This window comes from Strix uralensis, chromosome 3, assembly GCF_047716275.1.
Source record: "Strix uralensis isolate ZFMK-TIS-50842 chromosome 3, bStrUra1, whole genome shotgun sequence".
Taxonomy (NCBI): domain Eukaryota; kingdom Metazoa; phylum Chordata; class Aves; order Strigiformes; family Strigidae; genus Strix; species Strix uralensis.
The window spans coordinates 79,799,230-79,820,703 of NC_133974.1; the positions used below are offsets into that span (position 1 = coordinate 79,799,230).

Below are 21,474 nucleotides of genomic sequence, written 5' to 3' on the forward strand. Positions count from 1 at the left end.
TCCAGAGTGTTACCACCCCAAAAGAGGCTCAGTCCTAAAGCAGGTTGTACAATACACAGATCTTTCAAATCAATAGGTTTGAACTTTATCAAATGTTTTTGAGCGTTTGTCAACAGTTCTTACCACCAACTAGTTCACCCACTCTTTATGGCATACAGTGGCCTGTGCCATACTGCTAGCTGAAGGAATTACTGGATTCCTTCTCTCCTAGGGACATCGTAAAGCTTTGAGTCTGGAATACATATTTGTGTTAATTTATATATGGACATGTCTAAGGCTTGGTCTTGTAAATAATGATAGAAAAGACTTGCAAATTCAGCACAGAGTTAAGTTTTCTTTGTAGTTTTTAAGGCCAACCTCTAATATTCCTCTGGAATAGAAATGTCATTTTTTTTAATGCTTAAATATTATTTCATTATTTGTAGTAGAAACAGCAGCTTGTATTAAATTCTGTAGTTTTAAAACTGAATTTTCATACAAACTTTAAAAAATGTCTAATCATACCAGTTTTCTTCTTGTTGAGCTCTACAGAACTTTAAAAAAAAAAAAGCACAACATAAAATTCCAGACCCTGAACACATATACATGTGCATAAAATATATTCCACATGTTTACATGAAAAGTTAAAAAAAATATCTTTTCCTGCTTACCATCACTCTCAGCTCACCACTACTTTTTACTCATAACTTATAGCAGGAACTGACACCTCCCAGCATTCAGAATACTCTAAAGAAGCCCCATGTTGCAGCACTGATCTGACACTGTCCTGTTGGGCATCACAAGAAGGTACCACAAACTTGTCCGGAGGGTGGTACTTCTGCAAACAAGCAGGACTGGGTAGCCTCTGTTGTTTAACAAGTAAAGGTGAATTTTATAGATAAAAGCCACACACTCTGTTCCCCTCCTTGTAAAGCCTTCAGTTTATTCATACGACTCTTGACGAGAACCATTTACTGCCTCTCTGCCAGTCATGCACAGGTCCAAATTTGGCCCTGCAAGAAAGAGGCATGACACCCTTTAATTACACTTGGACATTATATGAGCTCATTTATTTAGGTTTCATAAAATATTTGGTATTTAGCCAATTACTATCATTACTTATCATCTGAAAGCATGCTAGCAGTCTGTATCTTCCCTTTTTTCCCATGCACTGTTACACAATGCCTAATAATATCACTGCACCCTGAGAAAAAAGTTCCCATCATTGGAAACATTGCAGCTCTGTCTTCTGTGCTCTCAGCGGTTTGCACTTCCAGTATTCTTGAACTCATGGCACTCAGCTAGAAGGGAGCTCTAGGCTCTCCTGCATCCCACAGTAAAAGCAGCTTTGCTGAAATACTGATACTGGCAGCACATTTCAAAGCAGTGAGAGAGATTTCACAGCTAAAGGATGGCTGCTGCCTTCAAAGTCTTCCAAAGCCGTGCTGTGGTGACCCCATCACCATGCATGCACCCACCGAGGGAACCTGCATCCCAAACTGTTTGCCTAGGCACTTCCTTGTGTGCGAATGGTAGCTGTGCTGCAAGGACCTTGAATAGATATATTGCTTGCTTCCTTACAAATCCTCCTTAGGAAGCTATTTTCAAGGCAGATTCAGTGGTCCACTCATTCTTTTCCATTTCCTGAGGCTTTGTTCTCCAGGAAGAAAAACTGTGCCCTGTAAGAACTGATGGCATCACACACACACATATACAGACAGTGTCCTGAGTGCAGAACTAACCGCTGTTTCTCTGCAGTACTTTCAGTCTTTCTTAACAGCAAATACTTTTACAGAATCATTGCAGAACTGGGACTGTAAGTCTTACTAAGTGAAAAAAGGAGCTGACTAGCAAATACTTAGACGAAAAGTATTTCTACTTGAGTAACCGGTAAATAAACATAAGGAGGTTTTTTTGTTCAAATGTTCTGTCTTTCTTTAGAAATATTTCCAGTTACCTGTGAGGACACAAATGCCAAAAGCACACACAAAAGGAGTCCTCTGATCACACAAGCAGAAAAATGGATGAATCAAATGTTACTGGTAATATAAATAGGTACAGGAGAGTTCAGCCCTCTGAGAACAGACTTTTTGTGCCACAAGGTCAGACAAGCCATAACGTTATGAGCTAAAATCTAGAATGAAATTACACATTTTCTACTTGCATAAAAGAAATTACTCCAAATTACTGCTAGGTGGGGGCTCAGCTACCCACAGGTCCCAACTAGTCCACCAGGTTCAGCTGTTATCCTCCTGAACACCCTCACACAGATGCTCCAGGTTCAGGGAACTAGGGCCCACTGACGCAGTGGAAAGGCACTGGCCTCTCCATTTCATTCATTTCATCATTTTTTCATGATCATGACCAAACATGCATTCATCATATCACTGCGTCATCACCAGCCACATAAGGTACGCATGTGTGTGTTCCATCAGCTGATCGGTCAGGACCCATCCCACAACCAAATGAAGACCTCTTCTGTTATATGAGGATATCAGGCCCCTGCTCTGTGCCCAAACATGCATGTACCCTGGCTATATGACCAGAGTCTGTGTTCAATTGTGTGATGTGTGTCAGAATTGATCTGACATGAGAGCCCATAGATAGGGTCTGTCAGCTCTGGACTGGATGGCAGATACCATCAGATCAAGGCATCATGCAGGCATTTAGATGGTGGAAATGGAACATAAAATGACAATTTGGATTGGTCTTTGACAGGGTAGGGTCCTTTGAAATAAAAAGTGATTTTTACAAGGGACCATTAGCATCCGAAAGAAAGGAAGAGCTTCTCTCTAACAGTGTTTCTGTGGCTGGTACAGGGTCTTGGCTCCTGAAAGACCCTAAATTTCAGAAAGGAGGAAAGCCAGTTTTCCCACCCTACAGCAAATACTGAGGAAAGGGGATTTGAAAAGCTTTCAAATGCATAAAAATCCTGCAAATAAAAGGAAACAATCTCTTTTTCACAGGTACAATGGGCAGGACAAGAAGACACAGGCTTAAATTGCTGTAAGAAAAACAAGTTAGACATTAGAAAAAGTCTTAGATGCTAAGGATAATGTTGCAAAATATACCTCCCCTGGGGAGGTTATGGACATTTACCATTGCAGGCCTTTAAGAAGAGGTTAGAAAAACATTTTTGGTTTGGTGGAATAGCTTAGATATAGCTGATGCTGTCTAAGGAGGACAGGGAGTCCAGATTAAGGTTTTTTTCCCAGCCCTGTTTGCTATGATTTTTCTGTGGACAAGTTATCCCTACACATACCTGCTTAATTTTCCCTTTCTGTAGCTCAGCAGTGAATTTGAGGCTTGTGGGAAGGAGCACATAGCAGGCCTGAGACACAAGAGACTGTTTATTTGGGATAAAGTCAGAAGTATTTTGAAAGTTAGGGAGTGATTTCTTTATTATGAATGTATACACATGTGAATAAGCTCTCTTACCACCAAACCCAATGTAAATAGTTAGAATTGTTATCAAAGGACTTGAATAACCATCATAAATTTCATTTTACAAATGGGGAATGCAAGGCAGAGGGGTCTGAACCATCTGTAATGACATGGCAAGTTATCAAAATGAGCCTGAAAACTGGATTTCCTGGCTCCTAAAGTGCCCTATCTGATAGACTTGATGGACTACACACTCGTCCTGCTCTCCCTCACTTGCCCTGCCTTCATCCCCCCTAGCAAGCCATGCAAGACTACAAGAATTGCAGCATTTCCTCATAAAAGTCTTGCCTGCAGCTGAGGGAAGTCAGACTACAAAAGTGTCAGCAACTTCTGCTGTAACAAGAACACACATCACAAAGATGATCCTTACCAAGGGAAAAAAAAAAAATCTAAAGCTTCCTCAGGACTTGCACCTTACAGAGCTGATCCTGGACTGTTAATTCCTATCTCCATTCTTTAACTTGCCTCCTTCTGTCTAACCGTTGACAGAAAGACTATATTCCTCTATCAAGTGATTATCTATAAAAATGAGAAGACAGAATAAAGGACAAACTACTGATAAAGAAGAGAATTGCAAGCACAGAAGAGCTCACAAGCATTGGCAAGTGAAGCCCACTGTGCAAAAGGAGCAGTCTAGCTCAGCATTTGCTGGCCACTTTCCTAAGGCTGCTGTAACTTGAGCCTGTAGGAAATCAGAACCAGAGCTGAAGATTAGACCCAAAAATCTCTCATAACAAAGTATTATAAAGCCAGTGCCAGTCCTTCTGCACTATTCCTTACCAAACTGCATAAGCTTGCTTTCCATTTCCTACATGCCAGTGCTGCAACCCAAGCAGGACCCACACTTGAATCACCCACAGGATGTCCTGCCTCTCACAACTGACTATGCTGAGATACACCAGGCTCCAAATTAAATTTGAATTAATTTGCAAGAACTTTGCTAGGCTCTAAGCCCATACATAAACCAAACAGAATTTGGATTCACTATTACCAGTAAGACAAAACAAGAATTAAAAGAATTAAAGAATAAGGAATTAAATATACATCAGGAATGCAAAAGTTGGAAACATCTCCCAAAAGAATCAAGGGCAATGCTTTAATTGGTCATTTTCTCAAAAAAACCAAGAAAGGCTTCTGCGTCACTGGAACAAATATAATCAAATTCTCTGCATGCTTAGGTCTTTCCTAGCTTATTCGAATGGCATATTTAACTTCTGATTTATAAATCAAGGGATATTGCTCACTGCCATAAGATGCATTCCACTGGGGCTCAAAGTCTTTAGCAGATCCACAGTGTGTACTTTCTCCTGATGGTTTCACATTCATGTTCATCAACACTCAGCAAGAACCATAAACAAAGCCCTTCTCTCAGATGCACACATGCAGTTCCCATTGACTTGCTGGATTTTCAGCTGACTTCAATAAGAACTCTGTGCATGCAGAAGGGCAAAACTTGGCTCTGCACATTTAATAAAATTACATCACTAGATACCTTATAAATGAAGGGCAATGCGGGCCATACTGAAAAATAATATAAACTGAAAACCCAAAAGTGTAGCCAAATAAGTTCAAAATTCAACCAGGTTTTCCTAGAATAATTAAAAGGGCACACATTTTAGTCAATATGAAACAAAACCCCTGTAACATCTATCTCATTTACCAGAGTGTGCTCTGCCTCCTTTAGCAGGACAAAGAGTGAAACCCAGCTATCTACATAAGGCAATGATCTTGTCTCAGATACAGCAATGATATTGGCATATGAAATGATTAAGTAAAGGTCAAGTTACAAGCTGTGATTTGCTAAGTCATTTTCTGCATCTATATCCCTGCTTTGTAAGTTATGAAGCTCATTGCAAGTGAATTTAAAGCGCAGCAGAATACCACAGCAGCAAAATTAATTAATCATATGATATTAATAACTCATATTATATTATTTTGAATCTTCTCTAATAGTGGTATTTTACAAATATCAAATGCTTGAATCCAGGAGTACCTATCTTAAACCCTTCAACCCTCTTTCCCACCTGGCCAAAAGAACGCCACAACAAAAATCCCACATAACCTAGGAACAAGAAACCCCTTCCAAATTTCAAATGATATCTAGCAACCCATAACGTCTGCCAGGACATTAGCTAACACACATTAAGCAAAGCAATGCCACATGTGTTTTCTCCAAATTTCTTGCCTTTATTTCACTTTTACTTGTTCCATGATATAATAACCTGTGTGTTTTTACTGACTCTTTAAAAATATCTAACTATTAGGATGAAGAATAGCCTGACAACAGGCATCCTTGAACTTTCTGTTTGGCTGACAAGCACTCATTAGCCTGCAATTACAAATTCATACACAGAAGTAGTCAGGAATGGAAATCACAGAGGGGGCTTGATGTTCATGTTTGGTTTTTCCCCCTCTTAGCGGGAACATCTCTGATGATTTTCACACTTAAATAGCAGAACAGATTTTATGAATCATTTTTTCTTCCTGATTGGAACAACCCCTATTCCCTGTTGCATTATAATACTGAGTCACTTTGCATAAAGTTGGTCATTACTGCCAAGTCAAGGGAGAGAGGAGGGAAGTGGACGAAATGCTCCGAACGTACATGCGTGATAGGATACATATCAGGCTGCTTCTTGAAGAAAATTATTTAAAATCAGAAAGCAAAATCATTGTAAGACATCTCACATAAGGGAAAAGTAAGTTCATAGATATTGAAAAAGTCCAGTAAATCTAATATAATAGTGATGATCAAAGGGACTGTAAAGACTTTTTTTGTTTGTTTTTAAATGAAGCGAGTCTAGCCTGTTACAAATGCTGAGTTGTACTGGTCATTCATGCTAGATTACCCAGTAAATTAATTAATTAGTGTGGTGGAATCTGTTTCTCCTAAACTACGGCACTGTCAAATGAATAGTTACAAGGTCTGGTGGGACTCTGCTGTCTCAAAATCACCTCCCCTCCTAACACCGTGCCCTGACACTGGCAGCTTGAAGACACTCGTCTGTCTCCAAGTTGCTCCATGTAACTCCAGGTCTACTTTCTGTTGGCTCTGTTGGAGCACGAGCTTAGTGAATTTTCAGTGTGCTACAAGGAACATCTATTTCAGCTTAGCCTTTGCAATTCTGCATTTTTAACAGGGAAAGAAAATGTTTCCCCCTCTCCCCTCAGCCCTAGAGGGACAGAGCTGGTGCAAGAAGGAAGCTTTAACAACTTTCATTTGATAGTTTGCTTTAAATGTATAGCATGACTATTTAATGAGTGAAATAAAATTAGGTACCTTACATGATCATTTTTCAAGAAAGCTGATTTTAAAGAGTTAAGAAAGAAAAAAATCCAACAAAACAACCGGCCAAAACCTCCACTTTTCTTCATGTCCTGTTTAAGCAATGACACATGAAGAACTTTATGTTCAAATTACCTGATACTTTAAATAGGACTCTAAGGGAATAACATTTTAAAATGTATTCACACAGCATGAGACTAATTCTCCTCCTGGGAATACTGGTACAAATCAGAGTAACTCCTTGGAGGTCAGTTGAAGTACACCAGCACAAAACAAATGTGAGGCAGAGGGGAATCAGGCCCCATCTACCTCTCTTTTAATGCAGAGGTTGCAGATCATCTGCAACGATAAAGTGTACAACATAAACATAACTGACATGTATTCAATTGATCTCACATCCTGCCGACTATTTACAGCTCCAAATATAGGGCTGAAGAACAATGGTTCGAGGAAGAGAGGCAGAAATCCTGGTTCTAACCCATTCACACATTCCTATCTGCTAATACCTCCGACTTGAACTGCCTTCATCTCCCCACAGTGCTAATAAACCCTTGCAGATTTAATGTGACATTGTCCCCCTGCTCCTGAAGAACAACTTCTCCTTACAACAAAATTATAAAAAAAAAAAAAACAACAACAAAACCAACAAACAGGATGCATAGGAGAGAAAATAAATGCAAAAATCTGTGTAACCAGGAGAATCTACAGACAAGCAAGAAAATCCCTAACATACCATATATACAAAAGTCACTAGCAAATTGATTAATTATTTGGAAATCTGGCACTGAGAGAGAATGGTATGTGCGCAAGAGAGGAAGACTAAAATATGAGGCTATTGCAAAGTATGGTGCCATTTGTGTTATTTTAAGTGAATCCGTAATTATTTCCTACAACTTCACGATGTCCTGAACCAGCTTCCTCCTCCCCTGCTAGGCTGACAAAAGGAGCCTTAGCAACACACTAAATATATTATGCAATGTATTGAGTACTACTGAGAAAAAGCACCGAATTACACTGAAACAAAGAACATGAGGTGCGAACATCATCACCTCCAGGGAAAGACCACCTTTATTTATCCCGTCAGTAAGAGCAGGCACTCTCTTATATCTCTGTTACCAGCACCTAACGGTATTTGCTACATTTAACAAAGTTAAGGCGAATTTTACCTCAAATCTACTTAGGCTCGAGCTCTTTGACCGAGACTTCTTGCGGAGGTAGACTGAGAAGAAGCGACGCACTGTGAACTTCTTCATGTTCATGTCCATTGCCCTGTCCCAGCTGCGGCGCGGAGCACGAAGGAGCTGCGGCGCCGCCGGAGAAAGCTAGCGCATCCCGCTTGCCCCCTATTTATATCCACAGGCAAGAGATCCTCCGAAGTGGCTGCTTCTGTTCATCAAGCCGGGCACCGCTAGACCTGCAAGAGGTATGCTGCCGGAGCCATAGGAGCCTGCTGCTTGCCGCTCGGAACATAAAGGCGTTATACTCCCTCTCGCTTTCCAGTGTTTACATTTCGGTGCGGCGAGCCGAACTCTCGCTCCGCTCCCTCTCCCCCTCGCCTTAGGTCCTACTACATCCAATCAGGCTCAGCTTTGCCTGCACGCATAATCGGCTCCGGCAGATGACAGCTCCTGCGTCCCAGGCGTAGCAGGTTTGAGATAAATATTAGATGTGTCTATTGCTTTACACTCCCTCTCCTCTCAGTCAGGCTCTTTCAATTTCCTGGTTTCTGAATCACATGGGGAATAGGCACATGCTGCACTTCTGTTTTTAGCTCGGAATTTCAACGCTGCTATAATTACTGAGGGCTATGGTGGTCAGATCCGAGAAGAAATCAGCTCCCGCATGACAGTCTCTCCTGGGAGAAGGCTGAAAGACGCCATGACCCCACTGCCAGAGCAGAAGGGTCTGAACCTTCTTTTATTCTGGGGAGTATGTAAAACAACATTGCCCCCCCCCCCCCCGAAATCAAAAAGCTTAAAATCCTGTTCACAGATTACCCGCCCGCTTTACATTAAAATACCTAACTCTGGCACAGCTCTAAAAATAGAAAGCACAATCTAAATGGTAAGTATTACTATTCTTATTGTACTACAGCAGGGAGCTACAGCCCTTCTAAGAGGTTAAATATGTACATCTATTTACAGGCTGTAATTTTGAGCTGCTCACTATGCTGCAAGCATGCACACTTAGAGCTGCCCCCCCACCTCCCCAACATAATCACATTTTTCAGCCTTTCTTCAAAAACTAATGAATCTCAGTGTGATCCAGAGACTGAAGAGCTTTCTCTGCCTGCCGCACACAGCTCGGGCTCCTTGTCCCTGGCAGCCTTTCCTTTCTGACTACCAAGGAGCACCCAGACATGTCTTTCTCCCATAACCTCATACAGAAGGTGAATGACTCTCATGACTTATTAACAACTCAGATAAATAAACCCAGAGAGAGCTGACACCTCTTCCTGAGAAGACTCTCAGAGGTTAAATGACAATACCACTCCAGTCAATCTGCTCTAAAAGAGAGAGATGCATTTTGCTATAATTGCATGTCTGGACTCTGCCATGAACTATGTTGGCAGGTCATGCCTGTGACGAGGTGCTTTGTTTGCAGGTTCTCTGTCTCTCTCCTCTGTCTAAAGCCCACACAGTCTATATGGACCTTAAAAAGAAAAAAATATTTTGGCATTTATGGTTTCATTAAGAAGGAGGGCAGACTGGAGTCATTACCTTCAGTGTTGGGCTCTGTAATCTCCTACAGCCTCTGACTCTTCTGTGCCCGGACCACTGCTGTCTTCCCCCAGCCTAAGATAACTATAGCACAGTGGGAATCTGCTTTATCCCTTTCTCTTCTCAGTGCTTCCTTCTGATCACTTCTCCAATTCTCTTGGTTTGCAACAGAAGTGTATATTCTGGGGTTGCTTTCAAGGTGCTGCCCCGGTGTAAACCATGATAAGCCTGGAAGCCCTTTGTCACTCTTACAGTTGCATTGATTCCTGGCAAAAGATCCTGGAGTGGAAGCAACTGTTCCAGCAAAAAATGAGCTATCTATAGTACACCAAAACCCTTTTGACATGCAAAACAATAAACAGGTAAGAAAGCAATTTGGTTGGTGTAACTGTCAAACTGCTTCTTCCTGTGCCCTGCCCTCTGTCTGGCAAAGAGGTGTCCTGACATGAGTTAGGCTAGGCTTCATGCTGGCAAAGGCTTCTGGCAGCCACACACATTCTTACCTTTGTTAGCCACTTTAAATAGCAATCAGACAAGATCAGGGTAACTCCCTGAACCCCTCCCATCACAGAAACAACAAAGTCACACCTGGGCACTGACATCTTTATTTTTGCAGAGGAGATGGTAATTTCCCAGCTTTGAATACACAGGGTACTATTCCACTCTATGTAATAAGCAGTATATGACAGGCTGTTACTATTTACACTGTCCCATCCCATTATGCACATAGTACATTAACATACAAGGACATGCAGTCACCATTAAATGCACCTGCTTTGTAATAAACTTCCAAGAAGATTACACAGACTATGACTTAATACCTATCAGGTACACTTACTATATTCAGAATTGTGTTCCTTACCACAAAAAAGAAAAAAAATCTGTTACAATGTATTAGCAATTTATTGTGAACACCAGAGTGAAAGCTAGCCTTTGATGATAAAGGTTAGACTAACACAAACAGCATGCTTAAGAGGTAAGTCTCTTTTTGCATCTCTGCCAAGACACAGGCATGGAAATAGGCATGATCTCCTTGCTTTCTTACTCCCCTTTCAACAAGGTGGATTAAATACAGAAGCACAACCAACCACCAGTGCCAGGACACTGCTCTTCAACTATCGGGGAGCAGAGCAATAGAGATATTACAGAGCATATCTCCCAACAGTAAAAATCAAAAGCAACTGAGTTGCAAAACTGTACATAAGAGTACAGATACAAAAATAAAATACATAAGCATGTAAAACTAAAGCATAGGGATAGATACCTCAAGAGCAAATCCTACTACGTTGCATTCACATGCTTCAAAAATATTAACTCAAACTTTCAGCTAGTCAGCCAATATCCAGTTTTCCCAATGACTCTAATAAAAAGGCACAAGCAAAAAAATAAATCAGATTAAATTGGAACATTCATCGTTATATTTATAAACATACAACTGTCAAATCAACCTACAATGTGAAAAATTCATTGCACTTAGAAATTCATGGCTGTAAATTATTTATTAGCTCCCCTCTGAGCAATTTTAACTGCTGAGGAACTTGATGGAAAAAGAAATCCACCAAATGTCTCTGCTGAGGACAAGAATAAACAGCAAAACTGGTGGAGGGGGCATATGACTCATTGGCATCAACCAGCAATACTCAGTATTCTGAATTATACTTTTTAGAATGAGTCAAATTTGGTGTAATACAAAATAAATCAATACAAGACCATGGCTGCTCCTGCTCCCAGTGAAGTTAATAGCAAAATAAAGTTTGCTTCAACCGGGAAAAGGCTTAAAAAAACAAGCAAACAAAAAAAAAGCCCAAAACCAGGATTCCAGACAAACTTTCCAATAGAAACCACTTGAAATTAGATATTACACATCCCAGGACCCAATTTTTAAAAGATAAATGGAGAATTCCCAATTAATATCCAAAGAAAGCCAAAGGTCCTTTTCTCACATGTACCTCTAGAGGGACAATACCAAGAGTAGTAACAGGCTGAACAACCCAGACTTAGGAAATTCACACGGGGCAGCGAAGCAGACTGCACACAACCCAAGCAAGGAGGATGCCAGTGGCTGGTCCTGGATGAATCATCAATTTCTAAAGAAACAAAGTCACTTGAGATAATTGTTTGCACCAAAGAATGCGGACGTCCAAGACATCTACCACAAACCATAGGCTGGACGATAAAATTACTGAGAGAAATTTTGTATCGCTATATTACACAGCACCACAGGCCATATTTCCAAAATGGACCTTCTAACTTTTATATGTGAATCAACAATTTATGAGCAAAACCAGAATGACTCTGCTAACTTGAGCAAATTTGGAGATCACTATAAAAGTAAAAACATACGAGTTGATAGTATATTCCTTGCAAATGCAATCAGTATTACCTGCCCTTCCTCAGCAAGTTCATCAGAAAACCAAAAAAATCCAGAGAAAAGTAAGAAAGTGTCAGAGGCACAAACACCATAGACAGAACAAATAAGATTAGCAGAACATGGCATGCAGAGAAAGGGAAAATGAGACTCCCACAATAGAGGCCCAAGAGACAATGCTACAGAAAAGGTGAATTACACAGTACCATTTATGCTCTCATTAAAGAAAATCAGGAGCAAGAGCAGATGTTTCCAAGAGAAGCCAATGAGCAGAATAAGAAACAACACTTTCCCCCAAGTGATTAGACAGTACATGACTCTTTCAGTGATTGCTGTTTCCTGATCTTGAATGCTGGACAAATTTCCATATGGCTTTTGTTTCCTCAATGAACAAGGGTTATTTTTCTTGATGTTTCTTTTAAAAAAACATGATGGGCTTTGCTCAAAGAAATGCCTGGGCTTTGATCTCATTAGATCAGCATACCAATGTGGGTCCCAGCCTCTCCAGCCTATACCTAGTTAAACACCTTGTCCAGTTTAGCATGCCACTTACTTGACTGGAGTTTTCTCTATCTCAAAAAAAGGATACACTGCCATGCCAGCACTGTGGAATACATGCAGTAGCTTGCCATCTCAAACATGCTTCTCACCAGCAGTGATAAGTGATCAGCAACATCGGCTGGATGGGGATGTAAGGGAATAAGCAGGAAAGAAAGTGCTTATTCTCCCTTCTCTCAGGAAGGTATGTCACAAACTTCAGTAATTTTCAACCTTTCCCATGTATGAACTATTAAAAGATTCCAATGGAGGTGCAGGCCCCTTCAGCCATTTTGAAAATTAAAATCACTGCTCAGAAGGAAGAATAGCACAATCATACATCTTGTCTGTATCCGATGAATTGACAAGATGCAGACTCCTCAGCCACAGTCTTCTCTGCTCCAAGGAGCAACATAACAGACCTACAATACCTGTTTGATCTTGTACTCATAGTCTCAAGGCTTTGGGAGTCTGGGCAAAGACAGAGGATCTCTTATACCCACATATCTTTAATTCCATAATTGCTAAAAGCATTGTCCAAAACATTGGCAATTATATGAAAGTTGACAAGTAATATACAACTGCAGCAATCACAGGAGAGAATTACTTGCTTTGAAAAGACCAGTTTTACTCAACATAGTGATGTTCCAATTAGTGGATTCCATTCAACAGCTTCAAATGTTCTTAAAACTAGGCATCAAAATAAGTTCTTAATAGATTTGAAACCAATATTTTGCATCTAAGCAAGCATCTTAGATTGAAAGTCTTCTGTACTTTTCTCTGTAATAGACTACTTCAGCAGATGAGATTAAAAAAAATTACTTAGTGGCACTGAGAGGGCGAACAATCTCTGTATGTGTCATGCTGGTGCAGAAGGGGTCTCCTAAAAATCTACTTCCTCAATCCCTGCTAAACACCCACTAGTCACATGATGATAGAGTAGTGTTACTTCCAGAGATATCAAACAGGGAGCACTATGAGGACATATGGCTTGTTCTTATTTGTGCAGGGAAAACTGGAACTGCTGCAGAAGTACTATCTCCAAGATAACAAGATTTGACTGAATTTTCAGCAGATGACAGATGTTTTAACTCTCACAAAAGCATCTTGTGTTAACGCTTGAGCATCAGATTGGCAAGTGTCACAACTGCTGTACTGACTGCTCCCATATGAGCTTTGCTGCTTACAGACTCACACAAATGTGCAACAGCATCACTGGCCACATACATGTCAGTTGGCTGTGGACTACTTCTAGGATGGAGATCAGGTTGTCTAGCAATCTGCATTGAAAACAGGCCAGGAAGTGTCAGCTTCAATTTTCTTTTTTTCTTTTTATTGATGTCACCAAGAGTTTTACTTTCTTGGCTGATACTGTATACTGGTCTTGTTGAATCTGGGTGGTTTAGACAGAAATATAAGGCAAAGAACACCCAAAGCCAATCTCCTTTATATTATGTAAGCTTCTGCTCCAGTACTGTTGAAGGAGTTTGCTGAAGATTAAATTCTGCTTTCTTGCCTTTGGATAATACGCAGAAAATCATACTGTTGTCTTATAACGGACTAGAAGTTTTCTAGAAAGAAGGGTGCTACTTGGTAATTGAAGTATGAACAGTCTTATCACATGAATATTTATGAAAATCCACACTGAGTGAATGAACACTATACAATACAGAACTGGATAGAAGAATTTCATTATGCACAGCATATGTTTACTGTTTATTCAGACTAGCCATGAACAATACTAAAAAGGAATTCACTAGAAATCTGCTAATAGGCAAATTTACCTTGATAGGCTCTGAAAGATATCAAATACCTAACAGGAGAAATAACGTGTGGAACATTTACCAAAACCCTCATTTTTATTTTTAATAATCATTGACAGACCAAACTGACACTGCACTAGGCAGAAAAGCTAGAAATCCTGAGAGAGAGACAAGTGTAGAATGAGGCCTGCAAACTTTATTCAGGAACATACCAATTTTAGGTAAAATTTTTCCCTTCTATTAGCTAACAAAACTACACACCAAGGCACAAAAGCAAACTAGGTAGACAAAAAGCATCATATTTAGTTGAGCTGAGGGACCTGAATTAATATCCTTCTTCTATATCTGAGGCTATTTTGTATGACCTTGAAGAACCTTGAATTGTCTAGCTATATCTAGCTCTAGGGCATGTACAAATCCCAGTCACATCCTGAGCCTCTATTAGAATGGGGGCATGGATTGCACTGTTTTGCTCTTACTCTTTCTTACTGGCACCTCATGTCTGCACTGAAGAAAGCCCAGGTATTTTTAGCCAGAAACGAGCCAGAGAGCACTCCAGTGAGATTCCTGATTTTGGGTGTGTAAACTCAGGCCTCCAAAGGTTTGCACCTGCACTGCAGTTTAGTCACCTCTCTGTTTCAAATCTCCTTTGACAAAATGGGGCTGGAGCACTCTGCCACTGCATGAGAGATCTTTCAGAATAAACACAATGATCACAGCCAAAATTTCAGTTTAAGCCTGGCACATATTTGGTAGCTTTGCTTGCAGAAACAGATTAACTGTGAGTGTCAAAAAAGAATAAACCAGTAAGATATGCAAATTTACCTTGGTAGGCATTCCATGTAGAAGGGCAAATTACATAGGATGGTTTCAAAATATTACATACCTAACACTCACTGAAAAGCTACATAGAAAGTGTGAAACTGAAAAAAAATTAATGCAAAATCACTTTAACCTTCAAAAAAGTTATTTAGGTTCCAGCTGATATTTATAAAACCATGAAATGATTTCTTAATTCACCTAGAACAATATAGCGCAATGTCCCATTTTACTGCTAACAAACTGAAACTAGTATTTAACTCAGCTTCCATCCACTTTATATAGTAAAGCTAAAGAAATTTGCATCAGGATTTCATAGCACCAGAAACTGAGAATGATGGGAATAGTACGAGCAAAATTACTTATGCCACTCTAAGATTTGATAATATTATGAAGCAATAAAGCCCAAGTTTTTAGAACTGAATTAATATCCTTCTTCTATATCTGAGGCTATTTTGTATGACCTTGAAGAACCTTAAATTCTCTGGCTATGAAACTTTGAAATGTTTACATTGAAAACATCTACATGCCCTGGGCTCCACATGTTTAACCTCAGAGCAGCACTCCACTGTAGAAGTGTGTGCGTAGGCAGCTCACTTGGGATCAAAGCAAAGCAGCCTCCATCCAATAGCTGTCCGAAGACACAGGGATGAACAACAGGGCTCCATTCACCACGAGGCCTATGTGGATCTGGAGACAGGTGTTACAGTTCAGTGAAAGCATCTTAGGTAAAGGCAAGAAAGACAAGCCATATGGAATGTCTCATCCTCTGGTTTAGGACTGATTGCTGTTACAAGGCTAGAGCCTGTTATAATTTGGATGTTTTCAATATGTTAGATAATCTTTTCCTGATTTGAATTCAGCTACATAAAGCGTCACCTTCTCTTTAACTGTAGTGCCACTTCTCTCACCTAAGCCACCAGGCAGCAGGAAGTACATGATGCTCTTTTTGCATAACTGCTTCTGCCCACACTGGAGATAAGTCTTCTTGACTGAGGCTTCAACAAATAACTGGAAAACATTTCAACATCTTGTATATGTCTTCCTACTCACACAAGTGTGTGAAATTAGTTACAAAGAACACATGCAGAATACACCACATCCAAATGTTTGATTAACCTAATGACAACCTAGCAGACAAAGAAATGCCAACTCATCGTATTAAATCAATTAAAGCCTTTGACATCTTTCAGTAAATTAAATATATCCTTTCATACCCTGAAATAACCCTATACTTCAATATGAGGTATAGACAGAAGTAAGCAACACTGACTACATATAACACAAATACATGTGAAACAAGAATCTATTTCCTGTATGTGCAATGCCAAACTGGCAGTTTGTTTTGTCTGTTTTTCATCAACTAGAGATTAAAATGTACAATTAATTCCACCATAAAGAGAGCCATACCATTTAATAGAAGTTCAAATGCTTATTCATACCCTTAGATACATTGATTAAAATCCTACAGAACTTCTGCTGTCCTCCTTAGTACGCTATGTGGCACAATGAACACCTGTGGCCAAGACGTTATAAGACTCTTTCCAAGTGAAACTGTCTACCTAAATACAGCGACTGGTATTCAAAAAAAATGAAACACGCTTTAACATAAAACAGCAATCTTAAATTTATTACTTCACCAGCAATCTGATGTTTAGAGAACATCTACCCATTAGGAGACCAGCAAAGAGTGAGATTGTTGTTCTGCTTCAACTCCTAAAGGAGAAAACAGATGCGTACCTTGAATGTGAGGAACAAATAATGCAATTACTACACAAACTTGTAACAAGGTTCCCTTCTCCTTCCATTACAGACAACAGAGACTTTTTACATCTTCCACAGAGCTTTTCAAGGGCAGCTTGCTCTGGTTGGGCTGCCTAGAAAAAAGACACAAGCAAGGCCATCAAGGAGCATTTCAAAAGGCACATCAGAGCCTTGCAGCTGTACATCTTAGGGACTCAGAACTGTTTTATTTATTACCATGATTTTACTATGTTCTTAACATCTACAATATCTTTGTTCTCTTCCTTCACACTCTAGTTCTTTCATCTCTTCTCCCACTTCCTATTCCTCAGATCTTCTCTTCAAATGTTTGCCTTACTTCTTACCTTCAACACTCATATCTTAAATCAAGAAAGCTGAAATAATAATAGAAACCCCCAAAACTTTAGCTTGAAGGAAGTAGGATTGCTTTGTCATACTTGATTTTTAGGGACTATTTTATGGCACATCCCTGGAATTCAGGACGTCTGAAAACATACAAGAAATATGAGAGAAAAGGAATCAGAAAAGGACATTCTGGAGGCTATACCTGTCATGTAGCAACACTTAGGCTGGTCACAGAAAGACAGAGAGAAATCCTTTTAGTAGCATGACTGATTTTTGCAGTATTTTTGGGCGTCTCCTAGCACACCTGACTTTAAAATCTATTAGCTTCTGGAGTCATGGCAATACATGAGAAACATCAGATTTCACTGAAGAAGAAAATACAAGTGGTTGCCCTGGCCCAGTTAACCTGCTGCAAGATAGGTGCAGCTGTAAGAGATGCTGAAAAACAGGAACTGAAAAAGTTCTTCATGGGAAGGAGGAGTGAAGCTAATGCCACCTGCTCCTCACAGGCCTAGTGGTGGGTTTGGAGGCTATGTGGAGGTTTGTTGTGTTTTAGACAAAAAGATCTTGGCTTGCAAGAGAGATATCATTAGTTCTAGCATAAGCCATCACTTGTGGCCTCACTCTGCCATCTCCAGGCCACCATTTTCTTCTTCCTCTCTGTTAGCACAACGATTCACACAGCCACAGGATGAACCAAACTGGAGCACTGGTCCAAGTTAAAAAGCACCTGGAATGTTAATTTTAAACCAGTTCAGTTCTCTGATCTGATTCACTATACAAATATCTGTGCCTATTCAGTATTTTTTCCTGTGCTCAGGGCAGGAACATGTGCTTGCAAGGTGGCTCTGTCTTCTTCATTGGCAGGAATGGGTTACACCAACATAAACTGCCTGCTTTCCACATATGAAAGCGGCATGCTACTGCTGCCTGGCCCAAAAGAACTGGAATCACTAAGTAGGCCACATCAAACTACCCTTTAGATCACAGCAAAGGTTAAGATAATAGCTCTGGTGTAGAAAGAGCATTTTAAAATGTCCTAAAGTATTTTTCTCTATTATAAAACTAGCAGAAGTGAACTTGCTAAACACATACAAAAACTGAAATCATGCATTACCATTTCCAAAAAGTTGAATCTATAAAAGGTTCTCAGATTGTTTAAAAGGAAAAAGATCCCAAAGGGTGAGATGAGTAACCCATAGCTGCGCTACAGTAATTCAGGAGGCTACACTGCTGTTTAATTGATTCAGAGGTGCCAAGCCCACCCACTGGGAAAGCCAAGAAACCTACTGGAATTGACTGGGCACCCCTTCAGTGCAGAAGTGCAACCACTGGAAGTGTAGTGCAGAACTAAGACTGAAAATTACAGGGGTGTTAACTGGCACCACAATAATTGATTTTCTGAATAATATTTTCTGGCATTTGTCTGATCCAATCTTCCATGGCTGCTAACACTTCTCCTGTCAGGCTATTCCATGCTCTGTTACATCTGTATAACTGCATGCACAAACATGCACCTCTTACAAATCTCTGTACATAACTAGCACTTATACTTGTGCATGCAGAACTTGAGTACAGGTTAGGTGCTACAGGTCTGAGACATCAACGTGAATACAAATGATGTGACCTGAGCTCTACAGTTTGGATGCGTTTGACGCACATTGCTCAGTGAATCTGAGAACCACTATCAAATGAAACACGGATGTAACCACAGGCAGCCAATCAACATACCAATTGCTTGAACTCTTATAAACTTGGTTTAATGCCATCACAAAATAATCACACAGTTACTTAAGTTTCCAGTATTTGCTGCTACCCTTGGGAGGCTGTCTAGAAACCCAACTTCCTATTCACTCTAGTGTTTAGCCTTGACGCACCATAACCACCTTAAAATCCTTTGCTCCTATGCCAGCACCTTTCTTTAACTCAAGTATTCTTTTTTCCTACCTCTAAGCAAATTTTGTTTTTTAAAGGGTAATAATATCTCCTCCCAGTCTTGATTTGTCTGTGCTAAATGACAGCAGGCTCTTTTAGCCGCCTCTCAATCAATCACCTCTCCATGCTTGTGTCCCAATAGACAGCTCTGTCCTAGACTTGTTCATGTCTATATTCATTTTCCTTGTAGATGCCATGAACAGAAGAGGTTTGATCAGAGCCTTGGTAGTAGAATTAACCAGAAGTTCTTCATCACAAGAAGTGCTTCAGGGTTTTCCTCAATTTTTCCACAATTATTTCAGAGTTGTGATTCACTGTTGCCCTATAACTGAGCAGGAGACAAACCCCATCTTTCTCAGTGGTGTACTTGAACTGGGATTTCAACACCTGTTGTGTACTCAATGGAGAGAGACAGAAAGCTCTCAGATCCCCACTTTGGATCTTCTGAGGTGCAAAGGGGAAGAGGAATTATTTATCTATTTGTCTACCTTGACTTTAGTAAGGCCTTTGACACTGTTTCCCACAGCATTCTCCTGGCAAAACTGGCTGCTCGAGGTTTAGATGGGCACACACTTTGCTGGGTAAAAAACTGGCTGGATGGCCGGGCCCAAAGAGTTGTGGTGAATGGAGTTAAATCCAGTTGGTGGCTGGTCACGAGTGGTGTCCCCCAGGGCTCGGTTTTGGGGCCACTCCTGTTTAACATCTTTATTGATGACCTAGACGAGGGGATCGAGTGCACCCTCAGTGAGTTTGCAGATGACACCGAGTTGGGTGGGAGAGTTGATCTGCTCGAGGGTAGGGAGGCTCTGCAGAGAGATCTGGACAGGCTGGAGCGATGGGCTAAGGCCAACTGTATGAGTTTCAATAAGGCCAAATGCCGGGTGCTGCACTTGGGCCACAACAACCCCCAGCAGTGCTACAGGCTTGGGGAGGAGTGGCTGGAGAGCTGCCAGTCAGAGAGGGACCTGGGGGTGTTGATTGACAGCCGGCTGAACATGAGCCAGCAGTGTGCCCAGGTGGCCAAGAAGGCCAATGGTATCCTGGCTTGTATCAGCAATAGCGTGGCCAGCAGGGACAGGGAAGTGATCTTACCCCTGTACTCGGCACTGGTGAGGCTGCACCTCGATTACTGTGTTCAGTTTTGGGCCCCTCACTACAAAAAGGACATTGAATTACTCGAGCGTGTCCAGAGAAGGGCAACGAAGCTGGTGAAGGGTCTGGAGCACATGTCGTACGAGGAGTGGCTGAGGGAACTGGGGTTGTTTAGTCTGGAGGAGACTGAGGGGAGATCTCATCGCCCTCTACAACTACCTGAAGGAGGTTGCAGAGAGCTGGGGATGAGTCTCTTTAACCAAGTAACAAGTGATAGGACAAGAGGGAATGGCCTCAAGTTGCACCAGGGAAGGTTTAGACTGGATACTAGGAACTATTTCTTTACAGAATGAGTTGTTAGGCGTTGGAATGGGCCACCCAGGGAGGTGGTGGAGTCCCCATCCCTGGAGGTGTTTAAGAGTCGGGTTGACATAGCGCTTCGGCATATGGTGTAGTTGGGAACTGTCAGTGCTAGGTTAATGGTTGGACTAGATGATCTTCAAGGTCTTTTCCAATCTTCATGATTCTGTGATCTTCTGGAATGCCTTTACATTGACTGCAAAAGGAGGCTAGACAATTATCTTTGATTAGATGCCTAACTTTAGGCAGCTAGAGTGAGACAAATTCCTTTCTTCAGTACCTGACTTGTCCCAGTGCTTTATTGATAAATGAGCATCAACCACTTTTCCTATGCAATAATCACAGAATCAGTGACAGAAACAATGATGCAGTTCTCTGTATTGTTGACAGTTCCTAATTTTATGCTATCAGCAAATTCACCTTTTTCTTATCTTTGGTTTTGATGCCATTTATGAAAATATTGAGCAGTCTCAAGATCACTCCTTCAGAAGCTCTCACAGTAATGCCTTTCTGATGCTGAAGATGTTCCTCCAGGCAGTGTATGTTGTCTTCCTTTTCCCCCAAAAGAATATAAATTTTGTGAAATGAGAGGGGGGATGGGGTTAGACATGACGGTACACAGACATACAAAGGTTGAAGATTGCATGTCATACACAATAAAGGCTGAAAAGTATTTAATCTCACATAAAACATAAGTTTTTTTAAAAGTGCCCTTTTAAAAGACAGTCTTAAGATTTGGGGATTTTGGCAAAATCTTTAACACCTTTGGAGCTAGAAATACCACTATAACCAAAGTCTTGTTAATTATTTGTTATATTAATGGCATACATCTAGCTTGTAACTGGACCTAAGCCTCCTTCCTTTGGTTCATGCATGCTGGGAGGTGTTCTGCTGGACCTACGAAGGCGTCTTACAACTCTAAAGTAACGTTTTTTGCTATGAATTACTTCATACACTGCCCTGACTTGGGACCAAAGATGTTTATTTCTCAGGCTACTTTACGTACACAGCGGGAACACACATCTGCTTTTTTTAATGTTCATTCAACAGGCAAAAAGGTCA

The 21,474-nt window shown here is 40.7% G+C and overlaps 1 protein-coding gene across 5 annotated transcripts in view; it reads right to left on the reverse strand.

Annotated features, from left to right (window-relative positions):
• Nucleotides 1–21,474, reverse strand: part of RPS6KA2 (ribosomal protein S6 kinase A2) — a 316,658-nt gene that overhangs the window by 173,415 nt on the left and 121,769 nt on the right. The window contains exon 1 of one of the 5 annotated variants that reach the window (XM_074863009.1): nt 7,876–8,405. The exons of the other annotated variants lie outside the window; for them this stretch is intronic. Coding sequence (XP_074719110.1) covers nt 7,876–7,974 — 99 coding nt within the window. The 5' untranslated portion in view covers nt 7,975–8,405. Of the gene's footprint in view, nt 1–7,875; nt 8,406–21,474 lie in introns of those variants that run through there. 5 annotated transcript variants of the gene reach the window in all.